Genomic DNA, 19,655 nt, shown 5'->3' with positions numbered 1-19,655 from the left:
AATGATGTATAGAATTCAGCACAGGATGCAGACAAAACTCAGAGAAATGAAGTGAAAGGAGACTATTTGTAAAAGTACCACCAAACTTCTTAACCTTAAAGATGCCACAAACATAAAGTAAGCAATAAGGACTGAAAAGTACATGGTGGTGACAAATACAATGGAAGTATATACTTCCATCTGTAAAAGTGAAAATAATTTCATTCTATGATGATTAAAATAATAAATTTCAGCTTTACATCAATAAAGACATAACATACTCTACATATTAGACATGTATTTTATTCCATAAAAAAACCAATTAACTTAATTAACAAAGTTAATTTCTTAAAAAAAAAAAAAAGTAAGATACCCTGTCAGCATATACTCCAGTAGCCACAAATGCCATGGGTCTTCTTTCTGTCTTTATGATTCAAGTCCTTACTGGTACATATTATTTCTTTTTAATTTTATTTTATGGTAAAGATGCTGTACAAGGGGTTACAGTTACATACGGCAATGAGCACATCTCTTGTCGAGCATTGTTACCCCCTCTCTGTTGTCCTCCCACTATCCCTCCTCTCCCTCCCTTCCTCCCCCCAAGTTGTAAAGTTCATTTCCAATATACTGTCTTGTGGGTATCATTCTTACAATGGGTCATCCTGTGTCCTTATTTCAGCATTTTGTTATTCCCCTTCCCTTCCCCAAATTAAGACAAATGTATATACAAGATGCAGGGTACCAAAATCAAGTACAGTGATGACAGCGGATTTCCCATAGGGGGAAGAACATACAAAGTAAACAAAAAAAAATCACATAGCACATTTAAAACAACAACAAAGAGAGACCTTGTGTCCATATCTTGGGGTTCATTTCACTTAGCAACATCTTATATGGTCATATGTACATAGCTTTTGAGCTTTTCTGCTCATCTGATAAAATTATCCTTGATATATACTAATTATTGCAAATGAGGGAAAGCATGGGACCTATATTTCTTTGGGTCTGGCTTACTTAATATGATTTTTTTCCAAGTATTTCCATTTCCTAACAAAAGGGGCGATGTTATTCTTTCTGATGGAAGCACAGAATTCATATGTGTGTGTGTGTGTGTGTGTATACACATATATCACATTTTTGATCAATTAATCTACTGAGGGGCATCATATTATTTTGTGCTCTGTTTTTAGAGTAGACATTATGGCAGGTAGACTCTTCCAGAGTAACATTGTATACCAGATCCACATACTGGTGACATCAATGGTAACCTAACACTTGATCATAATGTTCTACCAAAATTTACTTGCCTGTTCAATAGTATTTTGGGTTGTCCCTAGATTACCTGGTTAGCTTGTGATATCCATAAATATCTAATAGAAATCTGTATTTTTAGCTGGGCACCAGTGGCTCATGCCTATAATTCTAACTACTCAGGAGGCTGAGATCTGAGGATCACAGTTCAAAGACAGCCTGGGCAGAAAAGTCCCCATGAGACTCTTATCTCCAATTAACCACTCAAAAACCACAAATTGTGCTGTGGTTCAATTGGTAGCGCACTAGCAATGAGTACAAAGAGGCAGGGACAGCACCCCACAACCAAAGAAAGAGAGAGAGAGAGAGAGTTTATATAGCTATATTTTTCCTCCTGACATTTTATCTAGGATGTGTTTTCACTACCTACTACATTGTTCCAAAAAAAACTATTAATATCACCAATAATATTTCAGTGTTAGCCAGGTGCCGGTGGCTCACGCCTGCAATCCTAGCTACTCAGGAGGCTGAGATTTGAGGATCTCAGTTCAAAGCCAGCCCGGAAGGAAAGTCTGTGAGGCTCTTATCTTCAATAAACCACTAGAAAACCGGAAGTGGTGCTGTGGTCAAGCAGTAGAGTGCTCGACTTGAGCTGAAGAGCACAGGGACAGCACCCAGGCCCAGAGTTCAAGCCCCACTACTGAAAAAAAAAAAAATTCAGTGTTGCAAGAATTCTTCCTACTTTTTTTACCTAATTTTTTCCAAATTAGTAACTAAAAATAGAATTCTGACATTGTTATAACTTAGTAGAGACAGAATCCAAGTAAACTGGTATTTCTTTTTTTCTTTTTTTTTCTTTTTTTTTTTTTGTTGGTCATGGGGCTTGACCTCTGGGCTTGGGCGCTATCCCGGAGCTCTTCAGCCCAAGGCCAGTGCTCTACCATTTGAGCTATTTGAGCTACAGTGTCACTTCCGGTCTTCTAGTAGTTTACTGGAGATAAGAGTCTCACAGCCTTTCCTGCCCAGGGTGGTTTTGAACTATGAACCTCAGATCTCAGCTTCCTGAGTAGCTAGGATTAAAGGAGTGAGCCACGAGCACCTGGCCAAAATTGATTTTTATAGTGAGAATAAATAATGTCTTAATTTATCCATTCAAAAATTTTAAATATCAGATTTTCTAATGCTTCCAAGTGAAATAATTCACTATTAATTACACACTGATTCTGTTTTTACCCCCTGGAGAAAGTTTAGGTGAGTCATAGGGACAAAACAAAACACAAACCTACCTAAAGTAAAAATTGCTAGATAGGTCCACATTTTGAAATATTCGTAGATACCTAAAAGAAAAATTAAAAGTCTATTACATTTTATACAATTCTGTTATTTTTCACGTTTAACATATGCTTATATTTATATTAGTAAGTACAGCATTGACCTGAGGAACTCAAGCCATCCCTGAAACAGAGATGTCATTGAAGCAACTCTAAGTCTGCTGACTATACTTCACAGCCCTAACTAACTTCAGTTCCACAGTCCTTCCTTATAGCAACAGGCTGCCAGGCACCCCACCCATTTGTGGGCGCAGACAGAAATAAAGACTGTGTTTGTTTTACAGTGTATTTTGTAAATAACTTGAGGTTGGATGGAGCAAAAACAAAATGTTTGTGGATCATTATTGCTTTAAGTCGGCATGGTTTTTTTAAGTGAAAAATAAAGTATAGAACAAAATATCCACATTATCTACCACTTAGGAGTAAATATCATTCACATTTTTTCACACTCACTTTAATGCTTTTAGCATAAAACAATTAAAACAGAATTTTAAAAGTTAAAATCCAATTTAGTCTTCCCAGTTTCATTTTCTCTCACTAAATGCAATACTCTCCTGATTACTGTTATAATTCTTTGTCCACATTAGACATCTCTAAGTGACATATAACTTATATTGTATGCTGAATATATTACACAGACCATTTCATATTTTCTATATTGTTCTGCAACTAACTTTACTCACTCGTATTTTGAAATGCAGAGGTGTTGAAAGTTTAGAATTTGTTTGCTTTAATTGATGTTTACTGAATCATACATACCACATTTTACGTATGTATTCCTCAGCTGATAGAGTAGTAAGTTCTTTCCAATATTCCACTATAAGAAATAGTATAGCTAAGAACACTCCATTTTCCTGTATATATATATATATATATATATATATATACATATATATATATATATATATATACATATATATACATATATATTCATACAAAGAAGCAAAACCAATGGGTTGTAGATAATGCATTTTCAGTTGTACTAGAGTATGTCTGCCTGAGGGACTGTTATCACTCCAACTCACAGGGTATAACTCATTTATCTTCAAAGCCTGGATCTCATAGTATGAATTCATTTCCCAATAACATTTGATGGCAGCAGATATTTTCTTCCTACTCTGACGAATGAGAAAGAAATGGTGTCTTTTAAAATTTGCAATTCCCAAACTAAAAGCAAAGTTCAGCATCTCTTCTGTGATATATCTGCTCTTACTTTTAACCATTCTTCAGTAAGTCTGCCTATCTTTTTCTCCCTGAAATTTATCAGATATTCTAAATACTATTCTTTGTTATATGTTGTAAATGTCTACATTCACTGTTGTTTGTCTCCTAAAATTTGCCTAAATTGTAAAAGTATTTTTAATACAGAAAGCATCAAATATAGCAATGTTTTCTCTTTTTCTTTTTTCTTTGTTGGTCGTGAGTCTTGAACTCTGGGCCTGGGAGCTGTCGCTGAGCTCTACTTGAGCCACAGTGCCACTTCTGCTTTTCTGCTGATTAACTGGAGATAAGAGTCTTGTAGGGGCTGGGAAGGTGGCTCAGGGTAGAGTGCTTGCCTTGCATGCATGAGGCCTGGGTTCGATTCCTGAGCACCACATAAGCAGAAAAAAAAAAAAAGTCTTGTGGACGTTCCTACTCGGGCTGGCTTTGAACCACAATCCTCTTACCTCCTGGCTTTGAACCACGATCCTCAGCCTCCTGAGTCGCTAGGATTACAGGTGTGAGCCACCAGCACCCAGCTAATCTAGCATTATTTATAAATTTTTTTCCATGCTAAGATCTTGAAATATTTTCCATAAATTTCTTAAAGTTGTACTTTTTGAATTGTTCCTTGAAAACTATCAGAAAGTGGAATCTAATTTTATCACCTTTCAAATAGAAAAACCAGCACGTACACTAACTCTAATATATATCACTTTCCTAACTAAAATGGCTATTTTCTTGGACCTTCGTGACTCTGTTCATTGGCCAATGCCAATTCCTCCATGAATACCAAGCAGTCTTATCAGAAATAACAATCCAGTTATCTAAATTATTACAAGTCCTACTGTCTTGGTTAGACTTACCCTTTCTTGGTTAGACTTACCCTTTCTTGTTTTCTTTTTTACAACTGTCTGGATTATGCTTAGACTTTTACATTTCTACATGAATTTTAAAAGAAGCTTGTCATGTTCCATTTTTTATTAACCTTCTTGAGTGTAGGTTACATTTACATTGAATGTATGAACCAATTTTAGAAAAAAAAGCAACACTTAGGATACTCAGTCTTACCATATATGAACAAAGGAACAGCTTTCCCATTATTAGGGGTTTTAAGTATTCAACAGCGCTAGAAATTTTCTCTATAATAAAGTTTTGTGTAATTTTGTTATACTTATTCCCAGATACAGTATGGTTTTGCTGCTACTGTAAATAGGGTCATCATGAAATTTTCTCTATCACTCAGGTGTGGGAAAATTACTGATTCATACATGTCTATTGTTTTCTTCAGTCATTTGTTTAATTTTTTCATTAGTTCTGAGAGTAGGTATTCTTAGATTTTCTAAAGTAGAAAATCATGCTGCATACATAATGGCAATGCTTCTTTCTTCTTTCTTTTTTTATTGTAAAAATGCTGTACAGAGGGGTTACTGTTACATGAGCAAGGTAATGAGTACATTTCCTATTGAGCATTGTTGCCTCCTCCTTTGTTTCCCCTGCTTGTTTCTTTTCAAGCTTCATGCCTCAGCTTTCTAATCTTTCTAATCTATTGAATAAAGCTTTCAATATATTTGTTATGGCAGATATCTCTATTTTTCCTTACTTCAAAGGCAATGTTTTAAATTTTGCTTCCAAGAATAATTTTAGATATAACTTTTTAATAAGTATCATTTACCAGGTTCAGAAAAGATACTTATATCCATAGTTTTCTAATCACTGATCGCAAATGGATCTGGAATTCTGCCACATATATTTACTACAAATGTGAAGATAGTCATATTTTTCCTCACCATATTTTAAAGTAACAATTTTCAGTAAATTTTCTAATGTTGATGTAACCATGTATTATAAGGATAATCTATACTTGTCCTTATGTATGAAACATTAAATAGTACTTGCTTTAATTCTCAATATTTTATCTAATATTTTTATTGAAATGAATTATTATATGTTACTTAAATTATTATATGTTACTTAAATATAATGTGTTAAACATTTACAAGTATGTTAAACATTTTCCTATCAAAGAATATTGTTTCATCCTACTTATAATAAATTATAAATTTAACTGCATCTTATTCTGGATAATATCCATTCACTATAGTAGTAATCATTGATAATTTCACTCTACAGCTAGCCAAATCACTGTATAGAAAAAAATTATTTTATATTCTTGAATCATGAATGCAGAGTTTACATATAAAGTATATATGAAGTATAAAGCATCTATAAACCTCTTGAACTCTTTTCTTCCCTTCATTTTTATGTGCTGGACTAATTAATTCACTTTCAATTAACATATATGTCTGCCTGTATGCTATTTGTGATATCACTTTCAGTTTGTACAAAACAAGAGATCTTCTTTATTTTACCCAGTAGATTGTATCCATCCTCATCTGAAGCAAATTATTTTTAGCATCACCACTAACAAGTTATTTAAAGTCAATATCACAAAAATCCAGAAAATTATTACCTAATGAGATCTCAAGTAAAAGATCTCTATCACCTCAAATTTCGATTTGTATGTCAAAAAAATACAATTAATAACAAAATTAAAATCTAAATCATTACCCATCCTAAAAACAAGGATGCCTAACTTTGTTTCATTTTAACCTTCAAGGGAACTTTTATAATTTTAAATCTATTTGTTGATAGCTTTTACCCACATTCTCAAGACTCTAATAACTTCCTCCTAGAATTTCTGAAAAGCTTCAAATTTATGAAAAGCTTAGGGGAAAAATAGTACAACCAATACCAGTATATCCTTCTTAAAAACTCAGTGTTAGAAGCTTTTTTAAACACTCTCTCTCTGTCTCTTTCTCTCGCTCGCTCGCTCTTTCTCTCTCTCTAAATACACAAGTACATTTTATTTTTCTAATCCTTTTCATTGAGAACCCACCATATGAAAATCTGAAATTTGAAATGCTCCAAAATCTGAATCCATTTTGAGCCACTGTCATGACACTACAAAAAAAAATGGAAAGTTCCACATTTGACCTCATGTGACATGCTGCTGTCAAAACATAGGTACACAAAGGATACTGTATAAAATCACCTACTGTATATGTATAAGAAAAATATCTGAATTCTCTATTTAGACTTGGATCCCAGTCTCAAGATGTCATAGCATATTTAATGCAAATATCCCAACAAGTCTAAAATCTGAAACACTTCTCCCCCACATTTTGGATAAGAAATATTCAATCTGTGACATTATTATATGTTTATAGCTCTCTGCATGTGTGTGCATGAAATGCACATCTGAATCAAAGATATAGTTGGAATTCATGTATTTTATCTGTTCTAAAATCTAGAATGGTCTTTTGTTTCTCTGTGATGACTGACATTTTTATGACATTTTTGAAGATATCAAAAATGGCTTGCAAAAAGTCCCATGACAGGAATTTAAAAACATTATTTTGGGGGCAGGGGGAATACAATCATACTATTCAATGCCTATCATAATGCCTAGCATAACTGAGGGGAATGATGGTGTTGAAAGGGAAGGAGGACAAAAACGGAAGAGATGGTATTGTTCCATATGCATTGTGCTCATAAACTAACATGTTCAATGAATTCCTCTGTATAACAACTTAAAGATAATTTAAAAAATTAAAAAAATATTTCCTCATAGTTGAAGTCAAGTTTAATATTTTCAGCAAAAAACTACTTAATTATCTCACCTTGCTTCAATTAAAAAGTGCTATTATGCCAGAGGTCAGTGGCTCATGCCTGTAATGGTGGCTCACTCCTGTAATCCCACCTACTCAGGAGGCTGAGATCTGAGGATAACGGTTCAAAGCCAGCCTGTGTAGGAAAGTCCCCAAGGCTCTTATCTCCAATAAACCACAAGAATTGTGTTTTGGCTCAAGTGGCAGTGTGCTTGCCTTGAGCCGAAGAGCTGACAGACAGCACCCTGGCCCAGAGTTCAAGCCCTATGACTGACCGAAAAAAAAAGAAAAGTGATATCATTTCATCATTTGGTTAAGTATGTCTGCCAGTTATTCCATTAAGTATGTCTGCCATTATTATAAAATAAAGAATCATAAAAATTCTTTATCTTATAAATTGAAGAGATCCAAAGACTTTAATGTGTTAAGACTATGAATATTTTATTCCTTACACCTAATAGTATGGGTTTTGTTTTTTATTTTGGCTAATAATAGGGTTTGAACGCAAGCCCTCACTCTTGCTAGGTTTGTTTGCTCAGATGGCACAGTTACTTTGGAGACAGTCTCATGGACTTTTCTGCCTAGGCTAGCTTCTGATTGTGACCACTTGGATCTGCCTCTTGAGTTAGGAGGATTACAGGCATGAGCCACAGGTGCCTGGCACATAATGATCTTAATAGCTACTGTTAAATCTTTGAATTGATTGTTATAATGGAGCTTTAATAGCCCTGAACAAAAGCTGTAGAAATCTAAGCCAATATTTGATCTTTTTATGCAACATTTATAATCTTTGATTATGCTTTGCTTTCTAATTGCTACAGTATTTGAAATAATAATAAATAAAGTGAATGAATAATGTAAAACAGGCCCTGGTGATTCATTCCTGTGATCTACCCACTCAGGAGGTTAAGATCCAGAAGAGACTGTGACTTGAGGCCAGCACAGGCAAAAAAGTTCATGAGACTCTATCTCCAAAATAACCAGCAGAAAGCTAGGCTGGAGGTGTGTGGCTTCAGTAGTACAGCACTAGCCAACCAAACAAGTCTAGCCAAGCAAATAAGATAAGCATTAGGTCCTGAGTTCAAACCCTAGTACTACCAAAAAAAACAAAAACAAAAAGCCACCTAGATACCACCAGTACATACCTAGCTTCATCAGGATGAGAAATCCGTACAGAATCATTGGGGATATAGATCATATTGGTATCTTCAATCTTATATATTGCATGACCTCCAATATCTGCCATCTTCCTCTGTTTGGTTATCAGCACAATATAATAACCTTCTAAAAACCTGACAAACCCTGTCAATGAAAAAAAAATCAGTAATGTTTATAAGCTTGGTGATGCTTTACATACATATTTAAGAGATCAGAGACTTGATAGGTTTCTGACTTGATCAAATCTCTGATTTATAGCCACAGAAATTTTTGATTGTATTACAAGTATTCTTTAGAAATACCCTTACTATCACTTATATCACCTAAAATTATTAATCTGAACAATTTTATTTCATTCATTATTCAATAAAATTAGTCTTATTCTAAATATGACTGAAGAACCTTGAGCAAAAACATATAAAATATTAAGAGGAATTATTCAATAGATATAGACTTTTCAATTCTGAAAATGAAATCTTCTAGATCTGCTGACAAGGTACACAGTTATCACTGCTGAATGATGTAATTAAAAAGGATTCAGGTAGTACATTTTATGTTATATTATTTGCCACAATTTTACTTATAAACACACACACACACATATATACACACACACATACACACAGGACTGATAAAACTGAAGACACATTTCTTTGGCCTGTTTCACATGTCAAAACAGAACTCAATATATATTCCCTACAAACTAAAAGAATGTAGACAAGGCATACTGCTGAGTGGTGGTTTGGTATGATTTGAAGACTTAAATATCCATAAGAATACTGCCTCTAACATAATCTTCACAAAATACTAGTTGACAAATTTTAGTGGGAGAAGAGTCACTGTAAGCAAATAAATTTGAGAAATGCTAGGCTGAAAAACTTAAGAAAACTACATAAATTTTTGAAACTTCCAGTTCAGAGAATGCTAATGTTCACAAGTGAGTCTTCATGATATATCCTCTAGACATGTGTAATCATGGAACCTCCTTCCTCTCCAAAAAAAAAAAAAAAAAAGACCAGGATATTCAATATATACTACATAAAAAATGAACTAAGCAATTTACACGCAGGGATGGGAGGGGGGAAATGAGGAAAAGCAAAGGAAGGGGTGACATTGTCTAAAAAGCATTGTACATGTTACCTGAATTATAAAACTAGAACCAAAGTGACATCTCTAACATTAAATTATACTGCTCCCGAACTATTCTGAGGCCCTTACATTGCTACTTTGGACTTCCCATCTATCTTTAAAGGCACTGTTTTAAGTAAGAGCTTAGTCTCTATTGCCTAGTTTACTACAAGGCACTTATTTTACCCATTCCCCTTTAAAATAATATAGTGCCAGTGGCTTACGCCTATTCAGGAGACTGAGATCTGAGGACTGCGATTCAAAGCCAGCCTGGATTGGAAAGTCTGTGAGACTTTTAGCTAGAATTAACAATCACAAAGCTATAAGTGGGGAAAGACTTGGAAAAAATTATATTAAGTGAAGTAAGCCAGGCCCAAAGAAATATAGGTCCCATGGTTTCCCTTATTTGCAATAACTAGACAAACAGAAACTGTCAGACAAGTTGACGTTAGGCAAAATGAACCCCAAGATAAGGATTCAAATGTTTTTTTCTTTCTTGCAATTGTTGCCAACATATTTATAAGATGATTTCTTTGTTGCTTTGTATGTACCTCCCCCAGGGTATAAGCCCTGCTTCACTGTATTTGATGTTGATATAATTTGTAGAGGGGAAGGAAAAAAACAAATTGTTTAAATAGGGTTACAGGTGGACCTATTACAACAATGAGATGTATAAGAAGTTATGTCGAAAAATGAACTTTACAACTTTGGCTGGGCGGGGGGGGGGGGGGGGGGGGGCAACAATGCTTGATAAGAAATGTACTCACTATCTCTCCCATGTAATTGTAACCCCTCTGTATGGTATTTTCACAATTTAAAAAAAAAAAAGCTAGAAGTGGAGCTATGCTTCAAGTGATAAGAGTGGTAGCCTTGAGCAAAAGAAACTCTGGTCCTGAGTTCAGACTCTATAACTGGCACACAGGAATACACACACACACACACACACACACACACACACACACACACACACAAACAAATAATAAAATAAACGAATGAATTAAATAAATGAGCAGTCTCTGACAGGTGATAAAGGCAATAAAAGGATATATGCCTATGGGGTATGTATCAGAAGGACCTAGGATGGTCACAGAGTTGACAGTAATAAGGACTCCAGGTCGCCAGCCACCTACTCCATTCACATACCCCAAGACCAGAAAAAACAACTTTGTGGTAGAACTCATAATACCAAACATTAGTTTACCAAATTTCCTGCTGGCCACCTAATACCAATGAACAGCACAGGATTGGCAATGTAGCTACAGATAGAATGATGCATGTTTAGAGCAAAGAAAATTGTCTAGGTGTGTAACACTCAAATTAGGATCCAGTGACCTGCCCATAAACTTTCAGTGCCATGATAAGTAAACAATTTAGAACAGGAGTTAGAAATCTTGGAGTAATTTGAGATCACTACAATATGTGTGTGCATGATCAATGAATTTGCCTTGGAAGGATATAGATTATAGTTTGGGTGACAATGAACTCAATGTTTTGAGTTGCATGCTGAATAACATGACTACAAGTTATGGATTATAGTATCATGTTCTGGTGTGAAACATATTAGGGCAAAACACTGGTCCTTTACCACAAAGACTTGAAAAGCACTGCACTATATTCTTTATTTTAGTATCAACTTCAAATAGTTATGCAAGAGAATTTCAATTTAGTATGTCCATTCATGTGTACAATGCATCTTGAACAGAGTCACTCCTTTCATCATTCTCTCCCCTTTTCTACCCATTCCTTCCCCCACCAGAAGGAACTATGGAACATCCCACTAAAGGAAAGAAAAGGGGAAGAGAGGCTTAGGCAAGGCTCAAACCAAAGCAGTCTATACTTAAATACATCAATATCAAGCTTCAACTATGAAGCAGACCAGGATCCTGATTTCTTGAAAACAACAATATTAGCTGAGGAAAGAATGTGTGTCCAGAAATCCCTTATCTGAAATTCTATCCATGAGTTGTAAATAGAAGCTGCTTCTCGTGCCACAGTGACTTAGATCTTGCCGGTAACAGTGAGATGTTTCATCTGTCTCATACAATTTCAACAGCAAAGTTTCTGATGCTTTGTAATTTTAAAGAAGTTTCTCACTGAGTAAGAAAACAGTTGTCATCCCCAAAAGGAAGTGCTGATACCTCACTACTACAGCCTGTTTTTAGGATAAATTCCTTTTCATTTTACTGTATTTTCACTTTGGCCAAATACTTAACAGTCTAAGCTAATTTTTTACTTTTTCATTTCACAACAAGCCAGCCAGCAGACTCTGCAAAGACCTATGAACAATTCCAGATTTGTTTATATCCTGGATGAAGGCAATTAGCCTATAATCTTAGATACTCAGGAAGCTGAGATCTGAGGATCCCAGTAGGAAGCCAGCCAGAGCAGACAAATCTGAGACTCCTATCTCTAAGTAATCACCAAAAAGCCCAAAGCAGAGGTGTGGCACAAGTGTTAGAGCAGTAGTCTTCAGTGAAAGAATCAAGTGAGAGCATGAGATCCTAAGTTTAATCAGTAATGGCATTTTAAAAAAAAAACATGATCTGCTGGGCACATAGATGTATAAATGCTCTTTGATTTATGGAGAATTAAGTTTAAACAATGAAAGATTGTTTAAAGTTATAGGTAATAGCTCAGAGATGATGGTTTATTTATATTGATAACACAGTGATGGGTTATAACTATAAATCTATATAGCTTATAAGCTCTCTTTAAAAAAGGGGCGGGGAAAGAAGGTAGCCACAGGGAGCCTCATTTCTTACCGACAACACCAAATGCTGACACAGCTCGGAATAACCCAGAGGATCCTTTCTGTCCCATTTTTGTCCTATTTCCCAGATCTAAGCGGCCAAGAAGTTCCCGTACTTCTTGCTGAGTATATACATGCTAAAAATAAGCACAAGTAATCTATAAGGTTATATCAATTATTATTTACCCCTAAAAATTAAAAGCTGCCTGTAAGAACCCCTATTTCTTACACTACATAATGTATGACTAAGCTGTCATTTAGAAAGCCAATAATTCTTTAACATAAGCTGGTAATTGGCTCATATTACTATACTAAAAAAAAATGTGATCAAAACCTTATACTCTGAGCCAGGTATTCAGAGACTTAAAATTATATGGATATGTATGCATTTTTGTGAGAAGATCCATAGCTCTTAGCTTCTCAAAGGCTCCCTCATTGGTCAATTCCATTCCCAAATAAAGCCAAGAATCATTATAAATTCATAGGTAAGTGGAGGAATGGACTCCAGGAGTAATGCAGGAAATCACAATAAAAAATTTATTCAAAATTAAGCTGGGCGCCGGTGGCTCACACCGGTAATCCTAGCTACTCAGGAGGCTGAGATCTGAGGATCGTGGTTCAAGGCCAGCCCAGGCAGGAAAGTCTGTGAGACTCTTATCTCCAACCACTCAGAAACAGAAGTGGCGCAGTGATAGAGCACTAGTCTTGAGTTGAAGAGCTGAGGGACAGTGCCCAGGTCTAGAGTTCAAGCCCCACAACCAAAAAAAAAAAAAAAAAAAAATTAACCAAAATTATTACAACACAGAAAATAGTTTTGCAGGGCTGGGAAGGTAGCTCAGTGGTAGAGCACATGCCTTGCATGTCAGAGGCCCTGGGTTCGATTCCTCAGCACCACATAAGCTAAAAGAAAAAAGCCGGAAGTGACGCTGTGGCTCAAGTGGTAGAGCACTAGCCTTGAGCTGAAGAGCTGAGGGACAGCGCCCAGACCCAGAGTTCAGGCCCCATGACCGGACCCAAAAAAAAAAAAAAGAAGAAAAAAAGAAAATAGTTTTGCAAAGGGTCTAATGAAAATGAGTTCCAAACTCATTTTCCTGCTTAAAAACCAGGAATCTACATGAACTAAGAAATATTCACAGACAAGAATTTTTTTAATATGTAAGACATAATCCCGCATTTGAAAAGAGCCAAAATTAACTATACTGATTACCAATTTGTTAGATTTCACTTTTGACTATTTCATGTTTTGTGCTACCTGAATTAAGCCTCTTTATTCCTGACTCTGAATAAAATATTATCTTAGTAAGAATCATTTCTCAATTTCAAGTGAATAGGAAGTCAGCAGAAGTGGTCATAGAGGTGATTTTTAACAGTATAATAAAGCATCTTTAGCATAGAAGTCTTCCTGGACTTTAAGTAACTTTATATGGAAGCATATTAATAGATATTATCTTCCATGGATGTAACATTAAGTTGTACTGAGTGCTCAAAACATCAACTCTTTAAGAAGATATATTCATAAATTATCTAAGATGTGTGCTTTCCAAACAATCAAACTGAAAGACAAAGTATAATTATGGCATATACCTTGACACCAGTAATTTCTAGAAAACAGAATAGATACAAATTCTAGTCAACCAAGAAAAACAGTTGTAACTTTTAGATTCATGATTTAAAAGAAAAAAACATTTCTAAAGCTATAAGGATATTTCATAACCTTTAAACAATAAACATGAAAGTTTTTGTTTGTGGCCAGGTTTGGGAAGATACTTACCCTATCATCAATTATAACCAAATCTTTTGGTTCTGTTCTATCAATTTTCAAGACACGATATTTCGTTTCTGCATGATTGCTCCCAACTAGAAAATACCTCTATAAATAAAAAGAAATGTTGTTAGATTTTTGAGGCATTTTTTTCCTCTGTTTATATTATAGCCATTTCAGATTTTTAAAATACATTATCAAGTCAGGTTACCTTTTAAAAAACATTTCTGTTAACATTTCAGGAATAGAAGAATTTTTTTTTGGGGGGGGGGATCCGGTCATGGGGCCTGAACTCAGGGCCTGGGCGCTGTCCCTCAGCTCTTCAGCTCAAGGCTAGCGCTCTACCACTTGAACCACAGTGCCACTTCCGGCTTTTTTTCTTTTTGCTTATGTGGTGCTGGGAAATCGAACCCAGAGCCTCAGGCATGCAAGGCAAGCGCTCTACCACTGAGCCACCTTCCCAGCCCCTAGGAATAGAAGAATTTTTTAAAGAAAGGTATTCTTAGCAGATTAAAGACGGATTCTGCAAAGTGAGTTTTTAGTTTCTCTCTCTATTGAGGTGAACATGACAAAACTTATGTGTATTCAAGGTGTACAAAGTGATGGTTTAAGAGATCTAACATATCCATTATCACGAAGTTAATGTCTGTGTATGTGTGTGTATATGGTAAAAACATTTACACTCTTAATAAATTTCAAGTAAACAATAAGGTACAAAATATTGTATCAATGCTATACATTAGATTCCTATAAGGTTTTTTATCTTCTAAATGAAAATTTATACCATAGGACCAAGAGCTTCCAAATTCTCTCCCAATCCCCATCCCTTTAGCAACTACCATTCTACTCGTGCTTTTATGAGTCCAACTTGCCAAACGGGTAATTTTAAAACTGAAATATTCTTAATGGCTTCATGATAAGAATCAGTGTGATGTCTGAAAAGTGCCAGTAACTGGGTCCGATGAATTTAATTATACCACAGAGAAATTAATCTAACTGATTGATTGGAGACTGATGTTTAAGCTTTGCCAGGAAGCAGCAGCTCTGGTAAGAATTAGAAAGCTCAGCATGTAATTAGGAAGCTTAGACAATTATTGCTATTCAAATATTGATATTTTGTCAAATAAACCTTGAAAATGACTTTAATAGAGCAACTACAAAAATTCACCCCACAATCCTACAAAAGATTTAAATGGTTGTACCTTCTCAAATGGCCTTTTATATAAAAGCTACAGGAAATAATTGGTATTCTGTCTTTCTTGAAACATTTCCTTGAAGCATTGTACCAGATTACAGTAACATTAGTCTTAAATGAATACTGAGAATTATATGGATAATAAAAACATGGGGAAAAATAATCACATACTTAAGGGAAAATTTTTTCTATCTAATTCAGAAAAACTAAATGAGATAATGTGTGTGTGTGTGTGTGTCTGTGTATGTGTGTGTGTTGACGCTGGAATCAAATCCAGAGTCTCACACATACTAAGCATGTGCTAGGCCACCAAGCCATATTCCCAGTTCTGGGTGAATTATTTTAAAATTACTTTTAAGGAAGTAATTTTAAAAATACATTAACAAAAATAAATTACATAAATACATTTTGCTTCAAATATGTCCTCTAAAAAGGACATGATATTTGAACATTGCTAACACTGAGAAAATGTTGCCCACAATCCACTGGTGTTTTACCATCTCAGTGGTCCTGTAAGATAGAAATATACAAAGTAACTAAATATCAAGAAAAATTAAATAATAATAATGCATAAAATTTAATCTATATCAGTGGACAAACTGAAGAATGTACAACATAGGAAAAATGAGGGAAGGAAAGATTTATGTGGATTAATAGATAAAGAAAATAACAGAGTGGAGACTAGAAATGAACTTTCAAGAATGGATATGATTTTTAGATTTGACAGCATTTCAGAATACTAACACCTGATTGCATGGTTTTTTACCACTAAATCTACAGAAATAAATGGAATTTTTATTGTTGCTAACTACACTATATATAACATTTTAGCCAAGGAAGGACCATGATTGAGATCCCACTAGATTATATCAATTAGCTATCTTAGTTTGTGCAAGTACACTTCATGATGTTCAGGAAATGATGAAATCATTGATGCATTCCAGTATGTGTCCCTGTTGTTAAGCAACTCATGACATATGTTTATACAGGTCTTATGAAGAGCAAAAACATATGTTAACAGATGATTAGCCCTTTCTCAAGACTAAGCAAAACACTCAATCCCACACCTCCTAAAAGAAACAGGATCTAGAGAACACTGCCAGTTACAATGAGTTAGAAAGAAAGCAATTATAATAAAAAAATTAAAAACTAAGTTGGGACATCCAGTAAATGGACTCATTTTACTGAGGGAGCAGTAGAAGGACAGGAAGAACAGAGAAGGAAGAAGTCAAGAAAGCTCCATCATACCTTAGCTCATTCCTGTCCCTGAGACCCATCCTACCACTGAGAGAGAGCAATAACTTGGAATAAATTCATACTTGCTGGCAGAAAAAGGAGCTACTAAACCAGGCCCTGGTGATTCAATCTCTTAATCCTAAATACTTGGGAGACAGAATGGGAAGAATGCCAGCTCAGGCAGAAAACTAAGTAAGACCCCCCCTTTTTCCAACCCATTGCTGGGAGTCTGAGACTGGGAGGATCACAATGACAGGCCAGCCATCACTGAAAAGTCCACCTACAGGGAAGCTAAGTTCCACAAGGCGGCCCACGCCTGTGATCCCAGCATTGACAGGAAGCCTATGGTAAGTGGACTGTGTAGCCCAGGCAGGTGTGCAGGTGGGAAGTAAGGCCCTATCCTTAAACTAACCAGTGAATGAGAGGGCTAGAAGTGTGGAGCAATGATAACACACAAGGCTAGCAAGTACAAGGCTCTGAGTTTAAACTCTTACTACCATCACAAAGACAGGAAGAAAGAGCTACTTTATGAGCCGTATAGAGGCTTGAAGATAAACAGCTTCTAGGAGAGCAAGCACTAAGATCTAAAAGGAAAGAAGCTTTCTATGTTTGTATGAAAAAAAAAACAAAATTACATGAGAAAATGCTTACAAAACACCTAACAGTGAGTAGGAACTCAATAGAAAGAAGGTACACAATGGATATTTCTTTTTCTCATTTACTTTTAAGGATGTCAGAGAGCCACTGTATTTTTTGGGGGGGCAGGATTTAAAAAGAGTATATTCCAAAGGGAGGAACACATATGCAGGACCAAAACAGAAACAGAATGGGGGAAATAAATGCACCAACCTGTTAGTCACAGGGGAGACAAGCATGCGGATTAACAATCATGAATCATGTGCTATTAAGACATTTGAACTGGATACAAAGAGAACACAGGAAAAGTACTTAACTCCTTGGGTCAGGTCAGAGCAAGCTATCAAGAGAGGCTGGTATTATCCTGATGCTTAGCCTTGAAGTCCTGTACACAGAACTTTGTATACTGAGCAAAGACAGTATAAGCAAAGCCTCCAAGTATTTCTACCTGAAATAATCCTCATTCATCACTTGTGTGCCTCTCAGCCCAAAGCACTTTTGTTGATATCTGGCTCTACTTCTTACCAAAGCCCATTTCTTTGAGGCTGGCCTTCTCTCTTCATCTTATTTTACATATCTCAAGAGCCTGGGGCTAACTCTCTAATAACTTCCACTTTAAATTTAAATTTCTAAGTCTACTGGTTAAATTTTAAAGTTAAGAACTTTACATTTCTAAGTCTACTGATACAATCTATCTCTCTAGGCACTGGGTAAGTGTTAGAAGAACAGCCACCTATACAGTGTAATCTTTTAATATACTGGGCACATTTCTGTAACTACACCTAATTTACACATAACACATCTGGTTAAAGATACAGAATGATGAAACTGAGTCGACTCAATAAGGAGGCATATAACAGTAATTCTCAAATGAAGTTAGAACTTTTATAGTTCTAGGAAATCTAAAGGTTAACTATAATAAGATCATGATTTGACAGTTTGTTCTAAAAAAAAAAAAGATATGGATCCTGACTTGCTAGGGGATAATGTATTATTGGCCTTTGAAACATATGCATAGTGGAAGATCTTCACTCCAATATTCAGATCCGTCCAGAGTCCATGAGTTAGAAAGAAGAGCCAAAAGCTAAAAACCCACAGAATTTAAAAGCAGATCTGAGTGGGGAGAAAGAAATGGGAAAAGTATAACTATCTACATACACTCCTTCTAAAACTGTTTAAATGGTCCAAAGACCCTAAAAAATGTTTGTACAAAGAATAGCGACCTCATGTGGAGCCAGTACTGCAGGTTTTCAGTAGACTGGCTGTGGACAACAGAATTACTGTCTGCACTGCCCTCTGGCGGCCACTAGAAATCTACTTTCACACCTTTCTAAAATTTTTTTCTAGAGAGGCTTTATTTATTCTACTGGGTTTTATTTCCTCCTCATTAAATATACCAACACTGTAATTATGTACAACTTAGACTTCGTTACATTTAATAGTATGCTTTAAAACCGACCTCAGCTTATAACAGCTTAAAATTTTCTCTCAGATACCTTTTCATGAAATTTTTCTCCATTGATTTTTTTTTCCCATTTTTTATTTTGAAAAAAATTCAAACCTAGTGAGACAATAAAACAGTACAACGTATATCCATATGCTGTTCCTCTATATTCATTAAATTTGGATATTTTGATGCATTTCTTTTCTTCCTGCTTTCCTCCTCATAAAACTTTTTCTTCTGACCCATTAGAAATGAATGCAGATATCTTAACACATTACCCCCTAGAAACCTCAACTGTATTTCTAAAACTAAGAATGACCCCAATATTCATAATACCATTGATACAATAATGAGATACAATTCATGTTCAAATTTCCCCCGTGTCCATACAATATCCTCTGTAACTAGGTTTTTAAAACAAGAATCGAACTGAGGTTCGTATTGCATTAGGCTACTATGTCATTTTTCATACCTTTTAATCTAGAATAGTCCCCTCCTTAACCTTGGTTTTCTGCTGATGTCTTGCATTCACTTGAGCATTTACTAGTGAAGGCCTCCTAAGGGTCAAGCACTAGGCTAGCGACATGGGGAGTAAAGGTAAACTAGAAGATGTATTTTGGCACTAGTATTTGATGGGTTGGGTCAGAAAAGGGAATAATAAATTTAATTACTTTTGTTTGAGCAATAAATGGAGCCACTTAGCAACAGAGAGATGATTGAAAAAGAGCCCAGTTCACAAGATGTCCATGAGATAAATGACTCTGAAACTCAGGAGAGAGACTTCAGGTGGTACCATTAGCACATACCTACATTTGAAGCCAGAGGACTGAGTTACACACTCTAGGGATGATGAAGGAATAACAGATAATAAAGACAAAAATCAAGACCCAAGCTGGGCGCTGGTGGCTCATGCCT

At 35.4% G+C, this 19,655-nt stretch overlaps 1 protein-coding gene across 1 annotated transcript in view; it reads right to left on the bottom strand.

Moving 5' to 3' along the window:
• Positions 1 to 19,655, bottom strand: part of Fig4 (FIG4 phosphoinositide 5-phosphatase) — a 115,608-nt gene that overhangs the window by 88,416 nt on the left and 7,537 nt on the right. Inside the window, exons 2-5 of the mRNA XM_042674922.1 lie at positions 14,239 to 14,337; positions 12,481 to 12,604; positions 8,578 to 8,734; positions 2,517 to 2,567 (exon numbers count right to left, since the gene is read on the bottom strand). Of these exons, the coding sequence (XP_042530856.1) occupies positions 2,517 to 2,567; positions 8,578 to 8,734; positions 12,481 to 12,604; positions 14,239 to 14,337 (431 nt within the window). The remainder of the gene's footprint in view (positions 1 to 2,516; positions 2,568 to 8,577; positions 8,735 to 12,480; positions 12,605 to 14,238; positions 14,338 to 19,655) is intronic.

This window comes from Dipodomys spectabilis, unplaced genomic scaffold (assembly GCF_019054845.1).
Source record: "Dipodomys spectabilis isolate Male_0828 unplaced genomic scaffold, ASM1905484v1 ptg000001l, whole genome shotgun sequence".
Lineage (NCBI taxonomy): Eukaryota > Metazoa > Chordata > Mammalia > Rodentia > Heteromyidae > Dipodomys > Dipodomys spectabilis.
The sequence above is the reverse complement of the archived record's forward strand: the minus strand, read 5'-3'. Positions and strand labels throughout refer to the sequence as shown.